Source organism: Lissotriton vulgaris, chromosome 11 (genome assembly GCF_964263255.1).
Source record: "Lissotriton vulgaris chromosome 11, aLisVul1.2, whole genome shotgun sequence".
Taxonomy (NCBI): domain Eukaryota; kingdom Metazoa; phylum Chordata; class Amphibia; order Caudata; family Salamandridae; genus Lissotriton; species Lissotriton vulgaris.
Window position 1 is genome coordinate 545,154,187 of NC_141699.1, and position 22,626 is coordinate 545,176,812.

General features: G+C 48.2%; 1 protein-coding gene across 2 annotated transcripts in view; it reads right to left on the reverse strand.

The window, feature by feature from the left end:
* The window catches only part of GPAT4 (glycerol-3-phosphate acyltransferase 4), a 284,422-nt gene that overhangs the window by 89,593 nt on the left and 172,203 nt on the right, over positions 1-22,626 (reverse strand). The window contains exon 4 of one of the 2 annotated variants that reach the window (XM_086943600.1): positions 4,157-4,454. The exons of the other annotated variant lie outside the window; for it this stretch is intronic. Within the exon in view, the coding sequence (XP_086799726.1) occupies positions 4,157-4,454 (298 nt within the window). The remainder of the gene's footprint in view (positions 1-4,156; positions 4,455-22,626) is intronic. 2 annotated transcript variants of the gene reach the window in all.

Here is a 22,626-nt window from a genome sequence, read left to right on the forward strand (position 1 = left end):
GCAGGTCCTTGGTGAGGGAGAGGATGAGCTGGGTGTCGTCGACGTAGGAGATGATGTTGAGGTCATGTTGGCGGGCCACTTCTGCGAGGGGGGCCATGTAGACGTTGAACAGCGTCGGGCTGAGGGATGAGCCCTGGGGGACGCCGCAGATGATGTCAGTGGCTCCGGATCTGAAGGGCAGGAGGCGGACGATCTGGGTTCTGCCGAAGAGGAAGGAAGTGGTCCAGTCAAGGGCCTTCTCTTGGATTCCGGCTTCTAGGAGTCGTGTCTTTAGAGTGCGATGGCAGATCGTGTTGAAGGCGGCTGACAGGTCTAGAAGGATGAGGGCTGATGTTTCGCCATTGTCTAGTTGGCGCCTACTGTCGTCTGTGGCGGCGATGAGGGTTGTCTCAGTGCTGTGGTTTCGTCTGAACCCGGACTGGGACGGGTCCAAGATGTTGTTGTCTTCCAGGTGGCGGGCCAGTTGCAGGTTGACAATTTTCCTCTATGACCTTCGCCGGGAACGGGAGCAGGGAGATGGGCCGGAAGTTCTTGAGGTCCTTGGTGTCCGCCTTGGGCTTCTTGAGGAGGTCGTTGATTTCGGAGTGTTTCCAGCTTTCCGGGAATGTCGCTGTTTCGAAGGAGATGTTAATGAACTTCCGTAGTTGGGGTGCGATGGCTGCGTCTGCTTTGTTGAATATGTGGTGTGGGCACGGGTCTGACGGAGATCCTGAGTGGATGGAGTTCATGACCTTGCGGGTCTCGTCGTCGTTGAAGTTGGACCAGAAGGTCAGGCGGTTGGCGCTGGTGGTGTTCACAGGGGAGGTGGGGTCTGGCGTAGTCGGGCGGTCATGGTGTTGAAGCTGTCATGGATGTCAGCGATCTTGCGGTGGAAGAAGATGGCTAGTGAGTTGCCCAGTTCTTGTGAGGGCGGTACGTTGTTGGCGTTGGGGTTGGAGAGTTCCTTTACGATGCTGAAGAGCTCTTTGCTGTTGTGTGCGTTGTTACCCAGGCGGTCTTTGAAGGAGGATCTCTTGGCTAATCTCATGAGGTGATGTCTGCGGCTGGCGTCCTTGTGGGCTGCGTGGTTGTCCGGAGTGCGTTCGTGGAGCCTTATCTTCTCCAGTTTCCAGCATGCGCGTTTGGAAGTCTGCAGCTCGTCAGTGAACCAGGTGGCTCTCTTGCTGGCGTGGTTGTTGGAGGGTTTCTTGAGTGAGGCGAGGGTGTTGGCGCAGTCGTCGATCCACTGTCGGAGGTTGCAGGCTGCGGTGTCTGGGTTGGTAGGGTCGGTGGGTGAGTTTTGGGCGAGGGTGGTGATCAGCTGGTCTTCGGTGACTTTGCTCCAGCAGCGGCGAGGTAGCTGTTGGGTGCAGTGGTGCGTGGTTGTTGGTTTCTTGAAGATGAAATGGATGTAGCGGTGGTCGGTCCAGTGGAGTTCGGTGGTGTGGTTGAAGGCGACGTGGGTGCCTGTGGAGAAGACGGGGTTCAGCGTGTGGCCGGCGGCGTGGGTGGGTGCGGTGACAAGTTGTGTGAGGCCGAGGTTGGCAAGGTTGTCGATCAGGGTGGCAGAGTTGGCGTTGTTGTTGTTCTCGAGGTGGAAATTCAGGTCCCGAGGAGGATGTAGTCCCTGGAGGCGAGTGTGTGGGTGCTGGCGAGGTCAGCGATGGAGTCGCTGAACTGAGCCCGGGGGGTCTGTAGATGAGTGTTCCTCGGAGGGTGGTGTTGGGGTTGGTGTGGATCCGGAAGTGCAGGTGTTCGGCGGTGTTGAGGGTGTCGTCTGCCTGGGTGGCGACCTTGAGGGTGGACTTGTGGACGATGGCTATTCCTCCTCCTATTCCGTTGGCGCGATCCCTGCGGGTGATCTTGTAGCCGTCCGGGATGGCTATGGCGATGTCGGGCGCCGAGGAGTCATTCCACCAGGTCTCGGTCAGGAAGGTCACGTCTGGGGCGGAGGTGTCGAGCAGATCCCAGAGCTCAACGGCGGGTTTGCGCGCGGAGCGGGTGTTGAGGAGTATGCAGCGGAGGTGGTTGGGTCCAGTCCTAGGAGGTTTGGTGGTTCTGTCGCAGGTGAAGCTGCAGGTGTGGCAGGAGAAAGGTCCGCAAGTCCGTTTCGGGGGGGCTTGGAAGCAGGTGTGTTTTCGGCCGGCTTTGAGTGCATAGAGGGTGCTGGCGTCGTAGCGGAGTCTGGTGTTGTGGCGTTAACAGGGTCCAGGGGTTCTGGTGCTGGGCGCGGTCCAGGCGCGGACGGGCGCAGACGGGCTTGCCTTTGGCGTGCGCGGCGCGTCCGCTGCGCGGCCTCCATAAGAGGGGGAGAGGGGGATAGGGGGATAGGGAGGGAGGAGCAGCTGGGAGGCGGGAGCGGGGTGACCAATGGGAAGCAGGGGGGCGGGTCCGCAGGGACGCAGCGGCACGAGGAGTGGGAACGGCGGGGAAAAAAGGTGGGTGGCAGTGAACAGGCACGAAGCTGCTGGCGGCCGTGTCGTGGCGTAGGGAGCAACCTGCCTGCGAGCAGGGTCAGAGGTAACTCTATATAACACCACAATATTGTGCTGCCCTAGTATAAGCTCCTGATAGGAGGAAGAATAATCAGGGGGTGAGGGTTTAGGTGGATATAGGTCTGGGTCTGTGTCCCCATGAGGGTCTCTATCGTAAACCTGCCAGGGGTCTGGTGGTGGTGGTGCTCCATAATTGTCATCACTCCCCCCCCCCCCTTCCCCCCCCCCCCCCCCCCCCCACCACCACCATCTGCATCTGGGTCTTTATGTGGAGAATCCTGAGGTTTGAGGTTTAAAGGATTGTGTGGCGAATGAAGTACCAAAGGTATATGTAATGGAGCTGTAGGATGAGGAGGAGAAAAAAGAGGAACAGGGTGCAAGTGAATGGTAGCTATGTCCTTTTCCTTCCTTTTTAAAGGTATTGCAGTATGAATATCCTATTGGGAAGAGGTTTTATTCTTAGCAGAAATTTTTTAGGCAGATTCTGTGACAATGAGGCCAGTCTCTGAGTGTATATGGATCCTTTTCAGTTTGGGATTGAGTTTTTCTAGCATTGTCTCTAAAATAGATTTGGGAGTGTTGCAGGCACCAATTTTAGTTTTTGCCCCCACCTTTGTTTCACTTTTCGGAACCGGATCGCTGGAAGCCGAAGAGGTTATCTCAGCTAGGCACGGAGCCAAAAGGCTGTGTGAGTGCTTTCGGTGCAGAGCGGGAGAGTGGGGCAGACGAAGCCTAATCTCGGTGCCAACCATGGCCAGATGGCAGTGGTGGCCTGTAAGCCTTTTGTTTTAAGTGAACTGAAGGTTGCTGTGTGAGGCGGTGAGGGCTTTGGGTACTCATGACACCTTGACGAGGCGGAAGATACTGTGACTCCAGACCAATCTCGAGGTTGGAGTCGTAATCTTGAAACAAAAAGCCCCCTTCTTCGGCAGCTGAACCTTCAAAATCTTCCTCTCCTTGTTTGATATCTTGTTGTCCAAAGATATCAGGCATGTGTTAAATGTTCTGCCTCCGCATTTCTCTGCGTCTAGCTCGACGGTCCTGCAAGGTCTTTTTAGATCGAAACGACCAACAGGCTTCACAATCTTCTTCCTTGTGCTCAGAGGACAAGCACAGGTGGCAGACTTTGTGCAGGTCGGAATGCCGGTACTTGGAATGGCACCAAGGGCAGAGCTGAAACAGAGCCAGTTTCATCAGCAGGTAAGCATCGATGAAGATAGTCATAAGTATAAACTGGCCCGAAGGGGCTAGGCCCAAAGGTTGCGGGTGGAGTTTTCCAACCCAATAAAGGAAAGTCTTCTGGATTTCGACATGCGAGGGATGGAAAACAAGATTGAAAATAAATCAGATGATGGTTGAGTGGATCACACAACGAAAGGATACCGAAAGTGGTCTCGAACTGGAGTACTATAATACACGTCCAAACCAGATGATGGAAAGAAAATCAAACAATGAAGTTGATTATTTCTTGCAATCTATTACCAAAAGTATGAGTCACCTTACCTTGCGACTCAAAAGACTTCTTTGAAGAAAAACAAATTTCAAACGTCTGGACCCAAAACTGGATGGAAGGAGTATGCAAAGTACGTTCATCTACAGCCACACATGCCTTGAACATGTATGTTACCCATCAAAACCAACCAAAGAACCAAAAGCGCCCCCTCTCCTGCCCTACTACTCACCGCAGAGGCAGCAAGAAGCCATAGCGGATCAGCACCCCAAGCCCCCATAGCACAGTGAGACGCATGCTGATGTGCTGGAAGTTGCAGTTGGTTCTGCTGAGCAAGTTCCAGGTTTCCAGCTCCTCTGCAGAGAAACGCTTGGTCACCTCATCGTCCATGATGGTCTCCATTCCCTTCCGGCAGAAGTAGAAGATGTCGGACAGTTCAAACTCTTGTACATCCAAGGATTTACTGCTCCCACTGCGCCGGATTTCTTTGATCTCATCTTCCAGGGAAGTGAGCTCCTTAGCAATAATTCCTGCCCAGGCAAAGAACCATATTTTAGGCAACTGAACTTATATGACACTTACATTATTCCTCACAAGACAATTTTCCCAGTGCAGCAACACACAATATCGATCAGAAGCAGGGCCACATGCCTACCACACACATACACACAACCAACATATATGCGCACACCAACATATGTACTGGGAGGAGTGTGTTGGAATGAAAGGAAAAAAACATTGGCAAAGTCAATAGGCCTTTGCTACGCAAGAGCTATTGGCTTTGCCAATATGCTTTGGCCATGTTATGCACCAGAAGGGCTGCTGTTCAGCATTGCTAAAAGTTAGTCACTGTTAGTGGGTTAAAAGGAGAGTGGAAAGCTGTGAAGTGGAGTGCTATGGAATTGGGTGGAGTGGTGGTGTAGAGTGGAGCAGTGGTGTAGAGTGTTGTAGAGTGGAAGGGCACAGAGTAGAGCGGAGTAGAGTGGACTGGCATGGAGTGTTGTTGAGCAGGGTGGAGTGGCATAGTGGAGTTTGAGTAGAATGTTGTAGAATCGAGTGGCGTGAAGAGAAATTGCATAGAGTTTCACAGTGGTATGGCATACAGTGCTAGAGGGAAGTGGCACAGAGTGGACTGGAGTGGCACAGAGGGAGTTGCGTAGTAGAATGCAGTAGTGATGCAGAGGGGCACAGAGTGAAGAATAGTGTTATGAAGTGTCACTGTGAGGTGCAGTGTTTAATGGAGTAGAGATTCAGAGTGGAGTATCTTAGAGTGAAGTGAAGTGTATTGGAATGGAGTGTCACAGAGTGGCCTAGAGTTAAGTGGCAGAAAGTACAGTGGTGCAGAGTAGACAAGCATAGTGTCTATCGGAGTAGAGTGCAAGGGTTTTGAGTAAAACGGTGTAGTGACGTAGCATGTCGTAAAGTGCAGTGGTATAGAGTAGATTGTTTCAGAGTACAGTGAAATGCTAGAGAGAGAAGTGATGCAGGGTAGATTGCAGAGGTGTAGAGTTAAATGGTGTACAGTGCAATGATGCAGAATAGATTACAGAGGCATGGAGTGATGCAGAGTTCAGTGGCACAGACCAGAGTCAAGTGGCATGGCACAGAGTAGAATTGAGTACCACAGAGTGCAAGTGCAATGGTGTAGAGTGGCACAGCATGCAGTCACAGAGTTCAGTGGTGCAGAGTAGATTGGCATTGAGTTCAGTGGCAGAGAGTGCAGTCTTGTAGAAAAGAGTGGTACAGAGAGAAGTAGCATAGAATACAGTGGTGCAGAGCAGACTTGAGTGACAAAGTGCAGTGATGTAGAGTGCAGTGGTGTAGAGTGGCGTAGGGTGCAGTGGCAGAGCGTGCAGATGCAAAGAGTGTTGCAGAGTATAGTGGGCTAGGGTGCAGAGTAATTGGTGTAGAGTGTGGTGGCATAGAGAGCATTGGTTTTGAGTAAAGTAATGTTGAGTCCACTGGCGTAGAGTGCAGTGCTTTATAATACAGTGGCGTAGAGTGGTGCAGCGCACAGTGCAATAGCACAGAGTAGAGTCACGTAGAGTGCAGTGGCATAGAGTAGATTGTTTCACAGTAGAGTGAAGTGGCGTGGTGCAGGGTCAAGTAGAGTGGTGCAGGGTAGAGTGCAGTGGCATAGAGTAGTGCACCGTAGAGTGACATACAGTGTAGTGGCATAGAGGGAAATATAGCAGGGTAGTGTAGATTATTTCAGAGTAGAGTGAAGTGCTGTAGAATGGAGGTGTGCAGAGTAGCGTGCAGTGGCATAAAGTAGTGGCATAGAGTGCAATGGTGTAGAGTGTAGGGGCACTGAGTAAAGTGTTGCAGAGTAGAATGGCATATAATAGAGTGGTATAGAGTGGTGCAGAGGATAGTGGCTTAGACTGGAGTGGTGTAGAGTGCATTGGTGTAGAGTGCAGTGGTGAAGAGTGCAGTGGTGAAGAGTATAGTGGTGAAGAGTAGAGTGAAGTGGTGAAGAGTGCAGTGGTGCACAGTAGATTAGCGTGGCATAGTGTGTAGTGGCATAGAGTGCATTGGTGCAGAGGGCAGTAAAGTTACAGAGTAGAGTGATGCAGAGTAGAGTGCAGTGGGGTAGAGTGCAGTGGGGTAGAGTGCAGTGGGGTAGAGTGCAGTGGGGTAGAATGGTACAGAGTAAAGTGATGTAGAGTGTTGCAGAGTAGAGCATAGTGGCGTACAGTACCGTGGTGCAGAGTAGATTGGCGTAGATTGTATTGGTTCTGAGTAAAGTGGTGTAGAGCGCAGAGGCACAGAATAGAGTGGCATGGAGTGGAGTGGCGCAGGGCAGATTGCAGAGGCGTGGAGTGGTGTAGAGTAGAATGGTAGAGTAGATTGTTTCAGAGTAGTGTCTTAGAGTGGATTACTGTAGAGTGTAGTGGTGTAGAATAGAGCAATGCAGAGAAGAGTGGTGTAGAGTGTCATGGTGTACAGTGTATTGGCGTAAAGTGGCATGGAGTAGTGCAGAGTAGAGTGTAGTGGCATAGAGGGCAGTAGTACAGAGAAGAATGGGGCAGAGTTCAGAGGCGGAGAGTGCAGTGTTGCAGAGTAGAGTGGCTTAAAGTGAATTGGATATGAGAAAAGTGATGAAGAGTACAGTGGCTTAGAAAGGAGTGGCACCGAGTAGGGTGTAGTGGCGCATAAAGTGCATTGGCGTAGAGTAGAGAGGTGCCCAGTAGAGTGCAGAGGTGTGGCGTAGAGTTCAGTGACAGAGTGCAGTCTTGCAGAGCAGACTGTTGTAGAGTGCAGTGGTGTGTAGTAGAGTGGCATAGAGAGTAGGACCATAGAGTACAGTGGTGAAGAGCATAATAGAGTGTCGCAGAGTGCAGTGTTTTAAAGTACAATGGCAGTGGTGCAAAGTGTTGCAGAGTGAAGTATAGTAGCATAGTACTGCATTGTTGCAGAGTAAACTGGCGTAGAGTACATTGGTTTTGAGTAAAGTGGTGTAGAGTGCATTGGCGTAGAGTGCAGTGTTTGAGAGTAGATTGGTGTAGAGTTCAGTGGTGCATAGTAGAGTAGTGTGAGGTAGAGGGCATTGGATAGGGTAGCGTGGTACAGAGTACAGAGGCGTAGAGTGAAGCAGTATAGACTGGAGCAGAGTAGAGTGCAGTGACAAAATGTGGAATGGAGTTTAGTAGAGTGGTGTAGAGTGGGCTGGTGCAAAGTGTGCACAGTGTGGTAACGCACTGCCATTAAAGACAACGTATCTTCAATTGAAATGACCATTACATTACATTTGCACAGGCATCCAGTTTTACTGATAAAAGTATACAGCGCACAAACGATAAGGTGTAGAAATGAAATCACCTAGTGTACTCACCTAGTGTACTGATTTGCTTTGATCATAATAAAATGTTTGTTTCAACAACAACTTTAAATTACCAAAAAGTGTGCTTCATTTGTGCTTTGCTGATTACGACATGAAATTTCTGCACAGTTTATTTGCAGACATTTAAATATTGTTGCGTGCTCGGGAAAAAAAATAACATTTAACAGCCTTCCTCACCTACTCCCGGGAGTTTGTCACATAAAGCCTCTCACTTTGAAGTCAGAGAAAGAAAAGTATAAACCAAGCTCCTTGAAAGAGCCTTAAATTTGACCCTTGTCTTTGAATAAACAGTAAAAGTGACAAGATAAGAACAAGCTTTAAAGGCCCATTTACAGAAATCGAACACTGGTGCAAGAATACAGTAAATAGGGTTTGGGTAACAGAAGGGACGAACACCAGTTTGACAGCCTAAAATAGATAGAGCCAGCAAATAATAAGCAATCAAATGTGAGTTACATACCACAAACCTAATGGTAAACAATGGGCAGAATGCATACCCAGTGTAGCTTTGCGAATGTCTCCAAGATGTCGTTAGCAAACTAGACAGCGGCACTGCGCTGTCTTGTAGGCTTCGACCTAAAAAGGAACTGTTAGTCGGCTGTATAGAATAAAAGCCTTTATACTTCCAGACTTCAAACATCCAACACACAGCCTGCAAATGGTAAGATAAGAAATCTATTTCTCTACTTAACAGCGGACCAATAATTAAGACATTCATTCTACACACTCCTGAAAGATTATGTAAATATGAATGTCGACACCAGGAACTGATTTGTGAGCATCAACGAAACATGAATTAAACTAAGTCTTACACTCCGACTCTATTATGCACTGAATCCAATAGTAGTCCTGAGACTCAGCCTTAAGAGGTGGGTTGCCAAGAGAATTTGTTAGACAATCTGAAGATGCTACGTAAGTGGAAATGAATCCAACTCAAATCAGTAACATGCAAAGGAATATTAATACGATTTAGTTGTCAATGTAGTTAATATGTATCCCTGTTCAATACCATATACCATTATACATTGGGGCAAACTGAGCACTGGCATGTGAGGCAGTCTGCTCCCACCCTCTTTTTGTTTGGAAAGGCTTCCTTGAGCTAATAAGCTAACGAGCTCTGGTTGATGCACTGGCACCCAGTCAGTGATACCAAGACCTGAGAAAGACTGGGCAGCATTTTCAGCAACCCCAAAACAATGTGTTACTCTCTACTGAAGGAGGACAACTATCCTGAAACACATCTATAGATACACAGCACTGGCTTCACCAACAAGGGCGAAAAAGTAAAAACTGTCACTAAAGTAAGTGTTAGCATGCACTGCGTGTACTATAATGCATTGGGCGAAATGAGTGCTAGGATGAGAGGCCAAGTACTCCCCATCCTTTTCTGTGGTCAATATGTAGCCCTTTTCAACAACAAAAACAAATGCATGCTGATCTTGCTATAATCAGTATTAGCAGTAATCTAAGTGAGGAGATAAATGTAAAACAAGTTGAAAAACATGCACGGAGCACATAATATGGCAGAACAATAAACATTGGTAATAATTAGAACACTGTTGAAGCCAAATTATAAAATATCAATACAATGTGTGCATCAACACTGAGCAAATAGCAGAGGAAGTACTTTGAGGAGATTACCGTGATAAACTATAAAAGAGAAAAAGGAACGTGATACTAGCTGCTAAACAGCTAGTAAACAAGCACTGTTAATGCAATAGGTCTTGCATTTGTTGGAGTTGGAGCTATTGTAATAATAAATGTTAATGTTTTATACCTATGCAATAGATACCATAATACAAGACAGAACTCTGTTGTGTTTTTTTTTGTAGTACACCTGCAATAGTGCCGTAGAAGTTACGATTCAACAGTAAAACAAGCAGTGTTGAGAGGGTGCAGCACCACAGGCTGTCACTAGGTGTCCCTTGGGACCTCTTTTGGCCAAATATGGTACTGTACCTTCCAACACGGCTAGGCAAAGGATATGGAGCAGTGGTGAGAACTCCCGACTGATAAGCGGTGGATCCGTGTTCGAGTCTGCTGTCGGCTCAACATCCTGTGATAATGGGTCGACTGTTTCATTTCCCCGAGCCCATGGCTAGGTGCGCTATATAAATAAAAGCGTTATTGTAAAATAACATAGAATTTGTTGCAGTGATCACGGGCGGCCAAGCAGTGTCGTGCAGGGTGATGGGGTGGAAAGGGATATCAAACAAGGGCACTCGTAAATAAACTAAAACAATAGCAAAACAGCTGTGGCCTCGGGGGGGGTGAGGGAGAGGCACGGGGAATTTATTGGACATGAAGCAACCAAAGCAGTGTTGTGAGAGGGAGGCACGGGAGATAAAGCAACGGCAAGCAAATGATGCGACAAAAGTGTCATTGCACTAGTAAATAGAAGAGTTAACAAGCAAAGAGGCAGGCCGCTTAAAATAAAGAGTTCTCTCCAAGTATAAATAACCTGAACAGTAAGAACACTTATATGAGGGCCAGTCGATAAAAAATTCCAAAAGGAGGGACTACTAAGTGTATTCACAGATGAAATGCCAGCATTTCAAAAGGACAGCAACCAATGAAAAAGATGGGCGTTTTTTCCAGCCCATATCCTAGATACAGCATGTTTCGAAGAGACATCGCAAGGCCTAAAAAATAATATTCACAGCAGTGATACAGAAGTATTTGAAAACATTGGGAATGTGTCAGATATAGATATGGGTACAGATAGTAATATTGATAATGGTCAGTTCCTTTGTGTTTTAAGGACTTTGTCTTGCCTGCTAGAATCCTCTACATACACCTGCTAAAGCAACCGATATGCCTCTCGATTCTTGAGGGGAATACAATTTGAATACAGACTGCTTTCATACAACAATAAACCACTGCTCTGAAGAAAGCCTACTGTGCAGAATCCCCACCGTCATTAGGCTAACATTTGTTGGTGTTGAACAAGTTAATTAACTTCGGTAACGCCTTATCTAGTAGAGACCTGATCTAGTTGCAGATTCCTTACCTTTAAACTTCCAGGAGTCAGGCTGGACCTGGAAGATTGTTAATAGCAGTACCCCTGTGCCGATAGGTAGCGTTGGTCGACTCCGCGTGACATCGTAGGCGTCTGGTTCGTCCTCATTGTGATGTCCGCTTAGTCTATATAGGCGCCACACTGGCACACTGACGTCAGTACTTTTCACAGCTTTCTATGCCAGAAGCATGGAGCCATAAAGTGACTGGCTGTGGTGTGTCAAAAAATAACTAGGGCCCTTAAAAGGAAACTAAACCAATCCGCAGTGTGGGGAGCATGGGTAGGTTGGTAAGGAACCTGTGGTTAGATCAAGTCTCTACCAGAGAAGGCATTACCGAAGGTAAGAAACTTGTGCATCTAATATAGACATCTAGCTGCAGATTCCTTACCTTTGAAGAGATACCTAAGCAATGTGATCCCCAGAGGAACTTCGGAAAGGTTTAATGCAAGAAATCCTACAAGATAGAGCGGCCAAAGAGGCCCTCTCTACGGACCGAATAATCCAATCAATATTGTCTGAGAATGTGTGCAGAGATGCCCACTTGGTCGCTTGGTGGATGTCAGCAACTGGAACACCACGCTGAAGAGCCATGGTGGCTGCCTTTGCCCTGGTCGAATGGTCCCGAAGGCCTTCAGGAGACTGTTTCTTCACCAAGGTGTAACATGTTTTAATGCAGAGGATGACCCAGCGTGAAATGGTCCTCTTCTGAACTGCTCGCCCCTTCTTTGCTCCAGTGTACCCTATGAAGAGTTGGTCGTCCACCCAGAACTCTTCAGTGCGATCAAGGTAAAACGGTAACGTTCTTTTTGGGTCAGACGGTGGACACTCTCTTTTTCCTTGGAAGGAGGCAGAGGTGCATAGAAGGTAGGCAGAGTAACAGATTGAGCCAGATGGAAAGGTGTTACAACCTTAGGTAGAAAAGATGCCCTAGTGCAGAGTACTACTTTGTACGGAAAGCAGTCCGGTATTGAGGCTGAGATGACAATGCCTTCGATTTGCTTACCCTTCTGGCAAAAGGTATTGCCACTAAAAAGGCGGTTTTGATAGTGAGCAGCCAAAGGGGGCAATTGTGCAGAGGCTCAAACTGTGCACACATTTGTGATATTTGTGATATTTATGAGGGTATTTCTAGAGCGCGACGTTCGCTCCGGAGGGAGCATCTTGGCACTAAAAATCCTGGGTGACCAGTCCTAGAGAAGGAGGGGGGATTAGATGGCTGCCTTGGAGTAGTCATCAGAGAGGTTGAAAATCCAGGTCTTTAAGAGTTTTCTGAAGGGTTTTTCAAGGGTCTGTTGTCTAAGTGTTTTGGGCAAGCTGTTCCATGCTTTCGTGGCCAGAAAGCTTAAGGTTTTTCCGCCCTTCGTCTTCAGATTGTACTTAGCAGGGAGGATGAGGTTGTCATGGGACGAGCGAAGGGAGCGACTGGGGGTGTAGTGGGGAAAGCGTTTGGAGAGGTATCTAGGGCCGGATTTGTTGAAGGCACGGAAGGCGATGATCAATATTTTAAAAAGAATTCTCTTGTGAAGGGGCAGCCAGTGTAAGGATCGAAGGGCTGCGGAGATATAGGCTCTGCGGGGTAATTTGAGGACCAGTCGCGCGGCTGTGTGAAGCACGTTTTGGAGTTTCGATAGCGTGTTCTTTTTTGCCCCTGCAAGAAGGCCGTTGCAGTAGTCTAAGCGTGAAATTATAAGCGCTACTGTCACAGTTTTTCTGGCGTCGATTGGAAGGAAGTAAAAAAACTTTCTAAGTGATTTGATTATTCCGAAACATTTGCCGGCTACAGTCCTGGCATGTTGGTCAAAGGAGAGGTCTGAGTCAAAGACGACGCCAAGATTCCTGGCCCATGTAACTGTCTGAGGGGGAGCGACTGAATCGTCTGGCCACCAAAGGGCTGGGCAGAAGGAGGTGTTTTTTTCCAATCGGAAGGATCTCTGTTTTACTAGAGTTGCATTTTAAATGGTTGCTGTCCATCCAGCGGAAGACTTCAGTTAAGCAATGCTTGAGGTTGAGCTCAGCTTCAGTGGAGTTGTCCTCTAGTGGCACGATGAGTTGTGTGTCATCGGCGTACGAGGTTACTGGTATGCCGAATGATTCGATCAGGGACAGAAGTGGGATGAGGTAGATGTTGAAAAGGAGGGGACTCAGGATGGACCCCTGCGGTACACCTGAGGAAACCGTCTTCTCTTTGGAATGGAAAGGACCAAGAGCGACAGTTTGTGATCGGTCGGTGAGAAAAAACTTTATCCAAGATAGAGCGGAATCCGAGATACCAATGTCCATTAGTCTGCTGATAAGGATGGAGTGGGAAATGGTGTCAAACGCCGCGGTTAGGTGGAGAAGGATGAGAATTGAGTTTTTCCTCTGATCTTGTAGTAATTTAATGGTATCGGACAGTTCTATCAGTGCTGTTTCGGTTGAGTGTTTAGGACGGAAACCCGATTGTTGAGGATGGAGAATGTTGTTATCTTCCAGGTAGCGTTTGAGCTCTAGATAGACTAGTCGTTCAGTTATTTTTCCCAGGGCCGGGAGTAGTGAGATCGGGCGAAGATTGGTCAGGTCTGTCGGGGATTTGTTGGCCTTTTTCATAAGGGGTTTGACAATACCCTTCTTCCATCGGCGGGGGACAGATCCTGTGAGGAGCGACGAGTTAACTATGTTGTTGATAGTAGGATTCAACACCTCGATTAGTTGGTGAAGTATTTTGGGAGGACAGGGGTCAGACGGGGAGCCTGATTTGCGCTAGGGTGACCGGAGAGAAGCTTCTAAGTTTGCCGACTCGAGAATCCGGGAGGGGGGGAACGAGAGAAGTATCTGGAGTGGGGAAGTTGCTTTGGATGGAGGTAATTATGTCTTCGAAATAATCAGAAATTTGGTCACACAGATCTTGAGATGGGGGTATTTCTGGTAGGAGTGCTTTGGGCTGAGTGAACAATTTTACTATTGCAAACAGCGTCTTTTGTTTTTGACTGGAAACTTTGATGGCGTTAACGTAGAAAGTTTTTTTGGCCGATTTGATTTTTGAAAGATAAGTTTTCCTTATTAGGATATAGGAAAGACGATTGTCCTTATCATATGTCTTGCGCCATTTACGTTCTGCCTTCTTACATAGTAAATGAGCAGTAGCTAGGTCAGGTGTGAACCAGGGGGCATTGGTTTTGGTTTTTTTCAGAGAGGTACAGAGACGTTTGGGAGAGTTTCTAGATTTCATTTCATGTGAGATCCAGTTATGGAAAAGGTCGGCGTCGATTTCGACGTTCCCAGATAAGGTGGGAGATTGAGATTGCAGGAGGGGTTTGAGGCTAATGTTATCTTGGACCTTTTTCCAATTGATGGAGTTGGTAAAGTGAGAGTTAGCTTTATTGCAGGGAGGTGGATGCATATTCTTAATGTGGAATGGGATCAGGAAATGATCAGTCCAAATCTGTGGAAGAGGGGGCAGGGTGGTTAGGGAGGAAAGGTTGGTGCACACACCATCGAGGGTATGACCTAGCGAATGCGTAGGTAAAGTGACGTATTGCTGGATGTTGAACATATCAAGGGTTTGGGAGAAGTTGATGGTTTGTGCATCGGATTTGGATTCAAGATGTAAGTTGAAATCCCCGAGTAAGGTAAAATGTGGGTATCTTAGTAAAAAGTGTCCCAGGGAATCACACAGTGAGTCAAGAAACTCGGTGGCATTGCCAGGCGGGCGATAAATAAGACCACCTGAAAAGGAGGTATGTTCATTCAATTTAATTGAAAAACCTAGGCCTTCTGTGTTTTTTAAGGGCTCTAGATTGAAAGTATGGCAAGGGAAGGTGTTCTTAAGTATAACAGCGACACCTCCGCCTCTGCCCTTAGCTCTGTCTTGTCTGAAAAATGAAAAGCCCTGGGGTAGGGAGACGGCAATATCAGGATTGCTGTCTTCCGTTAGCCATGTTTCGGTTATCATTAGGCAGTCAAGATCGGAGTCATAGATGAGGTCATGTATATCTTGATTGTGCTTGCACATGGAGCGTGCATTAATCAGAGCTCCTTTGAAGAGATGCTGGGAAGCTTTGGGGGGTGATAGGGCGGCGGGTGTGTAGTCTGGGTGTTGGATAGTAGTCCAGCGGCAGAACTTACAACTGGCTGTGCCGGCTAGTGTAGCTGGGTCTAGTTTGCAGGGACAGTGCTTGGTGCCCTGTAGTCGATAGAGGTCACTGGACAGGTAACTGATGTGGGAGGAAGAATGGGCGGAGTTTCCTGCGCCTGTCGCGGTCTTGGCGCGGACGGGCGCAGACGGGCTTGCCTTAGGCGCTCCCGCTGCGCTCGTCCGCTGCGCTTCCTATACATGCACATTTCTAGCAGAGGAGGAAAGGGCGTGGCCTAGCAGGTGGGCGTGGTTTAGCGCGCACGCCTGGGCTGATGGCGGCGGCTGAAGGGTGATTAAATGCGCGACAGCGTTTAAATTGGCTGAGTGCAGTTAGCAGAATTTGCCTTTAAAAGCAGCAAGTTAGCAAGAAAGTGACACCACACACAAGTTTAAAATACGAACAAATATGCAATTATGGAGTACCTCCAGCTCCCGGCTTCCGCCTCAGGACTGGGTCAAGGATCAATGACAGGACGCTTGTTATCAGCGTTTAAGAAGGCGGTCAGGTGGGCGTGGCCTAGCAGGTGGGCGTGGTTTAGCGCGCACGCCTGGGCTGATGGCGGCGGCTGAAGGGTGAATAAATGCGCGACAGCGTTTAAATCGGCTGCGTGCAGTTAGCAGTATTTGCCTTTAAAAGCAGCAAGTTAGCAAGAAAGTGACACCACACACAAGTTTAAAATACGAACAAATATGCAATTATGGAGTACCTCCAGCTCCCGGCTTCCGCCTCAGGACTGGGTCAAGGATAAAAAAAAAAATCAAAAAGGTAAGGACCAAATTAAGGTCCCATTGGGGCATAATAAAAGGAGAAGGGGTGAACAAATGGAGAAAGTCCCTTTAAAAATCTCTGTACCGGAGGAGATTTAAAAAGTGAAGACTGATCTGGTAGCCGATGGAAAGCAGACTGGGCAGAGAGGAAGCCCTTCAGAGTGCCCAAAGCAGAGCCCTGCTGGGCCAAGGAGAGAATGAAAAGAAGAACATTTGATAGAAGCGCAGACAAAGGATCAACAGATCGTTTTATACAGTATTTACAAACAATTTGCCATCGGCAGGCAAATACTGTCTTTGTGGAGGGATGCCTGGCTGCCAGAATAACCTCACAACTTCGGCAGGAAGGTCATAAGCGGTCAACTGTTGCCGCTCAATCTCCACTCAAGGAGGTGGAGAGTGGACAGGTTCGGGTGGAGGACCCTCTCCTGCTGCTGCAACAGAAGATCCTCCCAAAGAGGAGGCTGACCGGAGGATCGATGTCATTTGCAGAACTCGGGATATCAGACTCTGTGCCCAGTCTGGAGCCACAAGGATTACTTTGGCCCCGTTGCTCCTGATCTTCTTGAGCACTCTGGGCAGGAATGGTATTGGCGGAAAAGTGTACAGGAGGTCTGTGCTCCACTCAAGATGAAGTGTTGCTGAGCGACAGCCACCTTGGATATGCAAAACTGTTGATATTGCTCGTGCTCTTCGGAGGTGAATAGATCTAACCAAGGCTCTTCCCACTGTTGAAAGAGACCTTGCACCACCTCCGAATGGGGATGCCAGCTGCTGAGTTCATCCGCTCTGGCGTTCAGAGAACCGGCCAGATGTTGAACCATTAGGGAAATGCCCTGCTGTTCCAGCTAAGTCAAGAGACGCAGTGCCTCTTGACAGAGGGTCCATGACCCCACTCTGCCCAGCTTGTTGCAGTAACACACGGTGGTCGTGTTGTCCATGAACACCTGGCTTGCCTTTTTTGAAGGGATGGTAAAAAAGCTTTCAGTGCCAACCGGATCGCCCGCAACTTCAATGGGTTGATATAGAACCTGGCTTCTGCCAGGGACGAGTCCTCTGATCTCCAGCTCTCCCAGATGGCCACTCCATCCCAGAAGGGACGCATCGGTCACTACTGTGAGATCTGGGTGAGGAAGAGGGGGGTCTGCCTCTGACCCAATTGCAGTTTGGCAGCCACTACAGCAGGTTGTTTGCAGTTCCCTCCGATATATGAACCAGGTCGGTGAGATTTCCCCAATTGGGCCCACTGCAGAGCCCGCATGTGCCATCTGGCGTGGTCCACTAGCAAGATGCAGGAGGTCATGTGTCCCAAGAGCCTCAGATTAATTCTCACCGAAATCCAGGAGAGGCTAAAACATCGGAATCATATCCTGAATATCCTAGACTCGCCGCTTGAGAGGATAAGCCCAGAACTGCACAATGTCCAGAACTGCTCTGATCAAAGGGAGCGTCCGAGAGGGAGTCCGGTGTGACTTCGGCATGTTGATAGTAAACCCCAGCAAATGCAGGAGGTTTGCCATAGTCTGGGGTGGGAGACTTCTGCTTAGGACGAGCCCGCCTTCAACAACCAGTCAATCACCGAGATAGGGGTAGGCTGGGAGCCCTGTTCTCCGCAGATGGGATGCGACCATTGCCGTCACCTTGGTGAACACCTGAAGGGCACTGATGAGGCCGAAGGAGAGCACAGCAAACTGAAAGTGCTTGTGGCCCACCGTAAACTGCAGATTGCGACGATGGGCTGGCAGAACGAGAATGTCAAAATAGGCACCCTGCAAGTTCAAAGCTTCCGTCCAGTCACCAGGGCAGCCAGGACCTCAGCAAGGGTGAGCATCTTGAACTTCTCCTTTTTGAGGAAGTAGTTAAGGGACCTTAGGTCCAGGAAAGTACGAAGGCCTCCGTTCTTCTTGGGAAACAGAAAAAGGCGGGAATAGCAACCACAGCCTATTTCTGGCCCAGGAACCCTCTCCATAGCCCCCTGGGCCAAGAGAGTCTTGACTTCTTCGCGGAGTAAGGCAAGGTGATCCTCCATCAGCTAATTGTAGGTTGGAGGCATGGAGGTTTGGGTAGTCTCTAAGGGGAGGGAGTAGCCCCTTCTGACTACTTGCAGCACCCACCTCTCCGAGGTGATATCTCGTCTGGGGTGGAGGTGATGGCGTATTCTGCCACCAATTGGATGTCCATGATCCAGAGGGATCGGACTAGGAAGGTTTTGTGGTTGAGGAGGGGGCTGTGGCTTGACCAAACTTCTGGCCACCCGACCTGCGAGGTCAGGGTGAACCGCATCCACGGCCCGCAGAGGTTGTTGCATTTGCAGGGTCCTCGGGCTGGAGTAGGGTTGGCACGGTTGGATGCTCCTTCCCTAGTCACGAAAGGAGCGAAAAGCAGGCACAGACCAGGATGAGGTGGAGAGGCTCAGGGACTTGGCCGTAGCCTGCTATTCCTTAAAGCGCTCAAGCGCGTTGTCTGCTTTGTCTCTGAAGGGACGGGAGCCATCAAAGGGCATGTCCAGGAAGGTTAGCTTTGACATTCCCCGAAAAACCAGACGTCCTCAGCCAGGTGTACCGCCTAACAGCCATCGAACAAATCACTCTGCTTAGCGAGTCTGTTGTGTCTAAACCACATCGCATGACAAACTTCGATGCATCTCTCCCCTAAGTAATAGCTTGGGAGAGGACAGCCAGGTCCTCCTCCAAGACTCTGGGCAGCACTTGCACAACTGTACTCAATAGCGAATGGGAGTAACAGTCCAAGATGCATGAGGTGTTTACAGACCACAACGCCAGGCTGGTGGAAGAAAATATCTTCTTACCAAAACTGTCCAGCCAATTGGATTTCCTGTCCGGAGGTACGGAAGGAAACATGCCATCTGCCCCTAGGCTTGGACCACCAAGTTCTGTGGGGTGGGATGGGTAGAGAGTAAAGCGGAGTCGCCTGGTGCAGGGCGGTGGCGGCGGGCAATGGTTCTATTCACAGAGGTTCCTGTGCTGGGCTTGGACCAGGTGCCCAGTGGACAATCTGTCAAGGCCTCGATGAAAGGCAGCAAGGGTTATGAGGAGGAGATACCAGGCTGCAGGACCTCCATCAAGACGTTAATCTTGACTGCCACCATAGGAAGCTGCAGGTCCAAGACCTCTGCAGGCCTACGCATCACCATTGCAAAAGAGGCTCCCTTCTCCGTAGTCAGGTTAGGGGGAGACAGCATGCCAGAATCTGAAAAGGTGTCCAGGCCGCTGGTATCCCCCATGTTCTCATACCAGTTCAGATCTTGACTGGGTTGCGGGATTCCTAAAGGATCCTATTTCCCCCTCCCAATCCTCATCCTTTATGCCTAACCATTCAGAATAAGGCAGGTTGAACGACATGGAGCCATACGGCTCAGTTGACTCTGATCTTTGTGGTTGTGGACGCCTGACCAGCTCCATCAGGGCCGGACTGGCTACCGGGCAGTTTGGAATGCGGCTGAGCTGGGGGCTGATTTTGTTGATGGAGACCTGCGCGTACTAAACGAAATTCGTTTTGCTTTCATTATTTCGAAGTACACGCAGGTCTCCATGAACTAAATCATCCCCCACTGCAATTAAATCCGCCCCCAGCTAGGCAGCATTCCAAACTGCCCGGTATTCAGTCCAGCCCTGGGCTCCATGTCGCCCGGAATGAGGATGGGGTAGGCAATGCCGGCGATGCTCTAGACGTTGACGCCATGCCAGGGAATGTCACAGAGGTACGACCAGCGCCAGTCCAGATCCAAGAGGAGGCTGTCGCGGTGAAGCCTGAGGTACGGAAACCAAAGGATCTCCTTCAGCCAAGCCTTCGGGCCCAAAGGTGCGCCAGTAGGGCCGCGCCGCCCAAATATGGCACACATGGCATCATAAAATTCTTCTAATTTGAATATCTAAAAAATTCTTTTGATTTGGAGGGGGGCTTGCCTTCACGTTGCTAATCATTTATTAGGCCTCTGGTATGCCTCCCCGATGGGTTAATGTTGCAATGAATGTTGAGGTCTGGAGTCCATTTCACGCCCTATTTCACCCTCCAGTGGGTCCATGTGAATTCTGAAAAATTAAAAGGATACAAGCGTGAAACAGACTACAGATCCCAAAGTGCTCTGCAACATAAACCCATCGGGGAGGCACACCGGAGGCCTAATAAATGATTAGCAACACGAAGGATTGTGGTCAGCCAGCATTTGCCTGTGAATTCTGAATGCCTATGAAGAAGGAGTGCTAGGCTCCGAAACACCTCAGCGAAAGGAGACCGATTCGGAATAAAACACAAGTTCTTGTTGACATAAATGATTTTGCCAATCACCTGCTGTGGAGTGCGTCTTCAATTACAGGGCAAACTTGGAATATATATATATAAATATATACATAAAACTCCTCAGTTTGCGGTCTGCTGGCAAGCTTCCTGACCTCTGGTGGTGCAAGGGAGAGCCCTACTGCTAGCGCTTTAAACACAAAACAATCCTTCCTCCACACCAGAGTAAAGGCATGTACTCCGTAAAGTAGGTAATCACTGCCTGGTTCATCAAGCACCTCAGCGACGCATGCACTTCATGCACCATAGCTGATCATCCTGATCCTACTAGCAGGCACCCGATGCCCTCCTGCCGGCTAACAACCAGAAGCATAGGCCATTTCTCACTTACACCGTGAGAAGCTGGCGCACACAAGCAGCTTTCACTATAGGATATTTTGAGACTGGATTGTATCTCTCCATCCCCATTACAGTGGATACCTACTGCCCACAAATTGTAGGCCTTGCTACACACTTCCAACTTTACATTACAGGTTTGGACTCTCTCGCAACGCCAGCGAGCAGCCCGGCCTGTCCCAGATGGGGCAGAAACCTCCCCCCATTTAGGTGAGTTTTGTGACAAAGAACCCTGCATAGGACACACGCATGGGCACACAATCACGGGGGCACACCACTACTTCCCCCGGTGGACAGACCACCTAAGGACGTATCACCACGTGGTCTGGATACACAATCGTCGATGGGATGCATGTTTGGGATATAAAATTGTTAATATTTGGACCTTTAAGTTCAAATTTTTAAATCCTCACGACCATTGTGTTTTTTTACTCTATCTTTTAAAGATGCTCGCTATCCTGTTTTTCTACCCCTCTCCCCCCCTCAATGATCTCATGGTTTCTCTACCACTTTGAACCAGGCCAATTTATGATGTTTATTAATAATTGTTTGATTAATCTCTTACATGTGCACTCTTTTCCAGAAGGTATAACATACCTCTTTTTCACCACACATTAGGTCTACTGTGGAGTCCTGACTTAAGGCGACGTGAATTTTCCTTTTTTTCTAAACCCGACACACGCTGCCCCCTATGAGTAGATGAGGATATTTAGGCTCAATAGGTCCTGAAGAATTGCCTAGATCCATATGGACTGAATAAGGCATGAGACATGTCTACCCCCTGCACAACTCACCCATTCAAAAACTGAAGCGGGTTTAATTTCCCCCCTCCAGTTTACGACTCTTTGGTCGGTGTATTTACTCATGGCCCAGGTACACACACTATTCCACTTCTATTCACCACACACAGGCTCCCTCCACAACATCTTTTAGCTTCACAATGGCAATCCGAGAAGACCTCCGGCAAAGAGCCCCCCTGCGGGGCCCTGCGGTCATTGCAGCACCAGCCCAACGAGAAGTTGCTCTATGATTAAGCATGAAGCCCCTCGGTGTGTGTGAGGGCCCTTGCTCCTTATTGGAGCTATCCCTGTACAAGCACACATTGTGCTATTTAGCACCTGTCCGTAACTGACAACATTCTTGACCGATAACACTCCTCTCTTCCCCCATCTCCCTTCCCTCATAGAACAACGTACTTTCTTGTTTTACCACAATCCCATGGGGACTGTTTGCTGGCCCTACAAAGCCCCTGTCCCTCCTTGTAAGATCACTGCCTTTATGTCATAAAGCGTCTGTCATTGGCATTGGAATGCGTTTCGGCTGCTAATTCAGCCTTTGTCAACTAAATGTTTTACCTTTAAACTATTATTCAACAATTTTTTAAAGTATTTCGTCTGTTGGTGTAATTAACATAACATATTATATATATATATATATATATATATATATATATATATATATATTCACTGAAAAAACCATTGGTTATAGACCATATATAGTTAGGGATTAGCATTTACAAAACCTTAATTTACTCGCACAAAACCATAGAAATTCGCATATATAGTTAGTTGCAATAACTATATATCGCGCACCCGCAATCCACTGCTGATGATGTCACATATTACATAATTCATGACATGGTCAGTGACATCACTGATGACATCTCAAATGGCATCACTGATGACAACATCCAGTGACTGTATGTTTCTGTAAAGTTAAAATATGTCTTACATATTGAAGAATGAGTGGATGTATAAGTGTTTGGATGAAGGATTTAGTAGGTGCATGACTGATTGTATGAGGGAATGATTAAATGTGTCTCACTGAGTGCATGGGTTAGTGACTAAACTGTCTTAATTTGTGCATCATTATTTCTGTAGTTCTGTAAACTGCTGCATGTGTTGATCAGTAGCTATATGAGTAACTATATGGGTTATTGATTGGTTGCCCAAATATTTGTATGGGAGAGTGAGTGTGTGTGTGGGAGTGGCTGGGAGGTGTGTGACTCTGCATAGATGTGTGAGCAGTTGATTCACTAGATGTATGGGTTCAAAAGTGCATGTGGAAACAGCTGTATGGGCGGTTGACTGTCTGCATGAGTGTATTGGTGAGTGATTGGATTTCTCAGTGCTACATGTCAAAGTAAGTACATATGTAAAACACAGTACATGTAAGAGTTAACATATATAAATAACTGTGCATAAGAGCCAGTGAAGGTGTGAGTGGCTGTATGGATCATTGTGAACTTGTATCAGTGATTGTATAAGAGAGTAAATATGTGTTAGTATATGTTTGATTAAGTA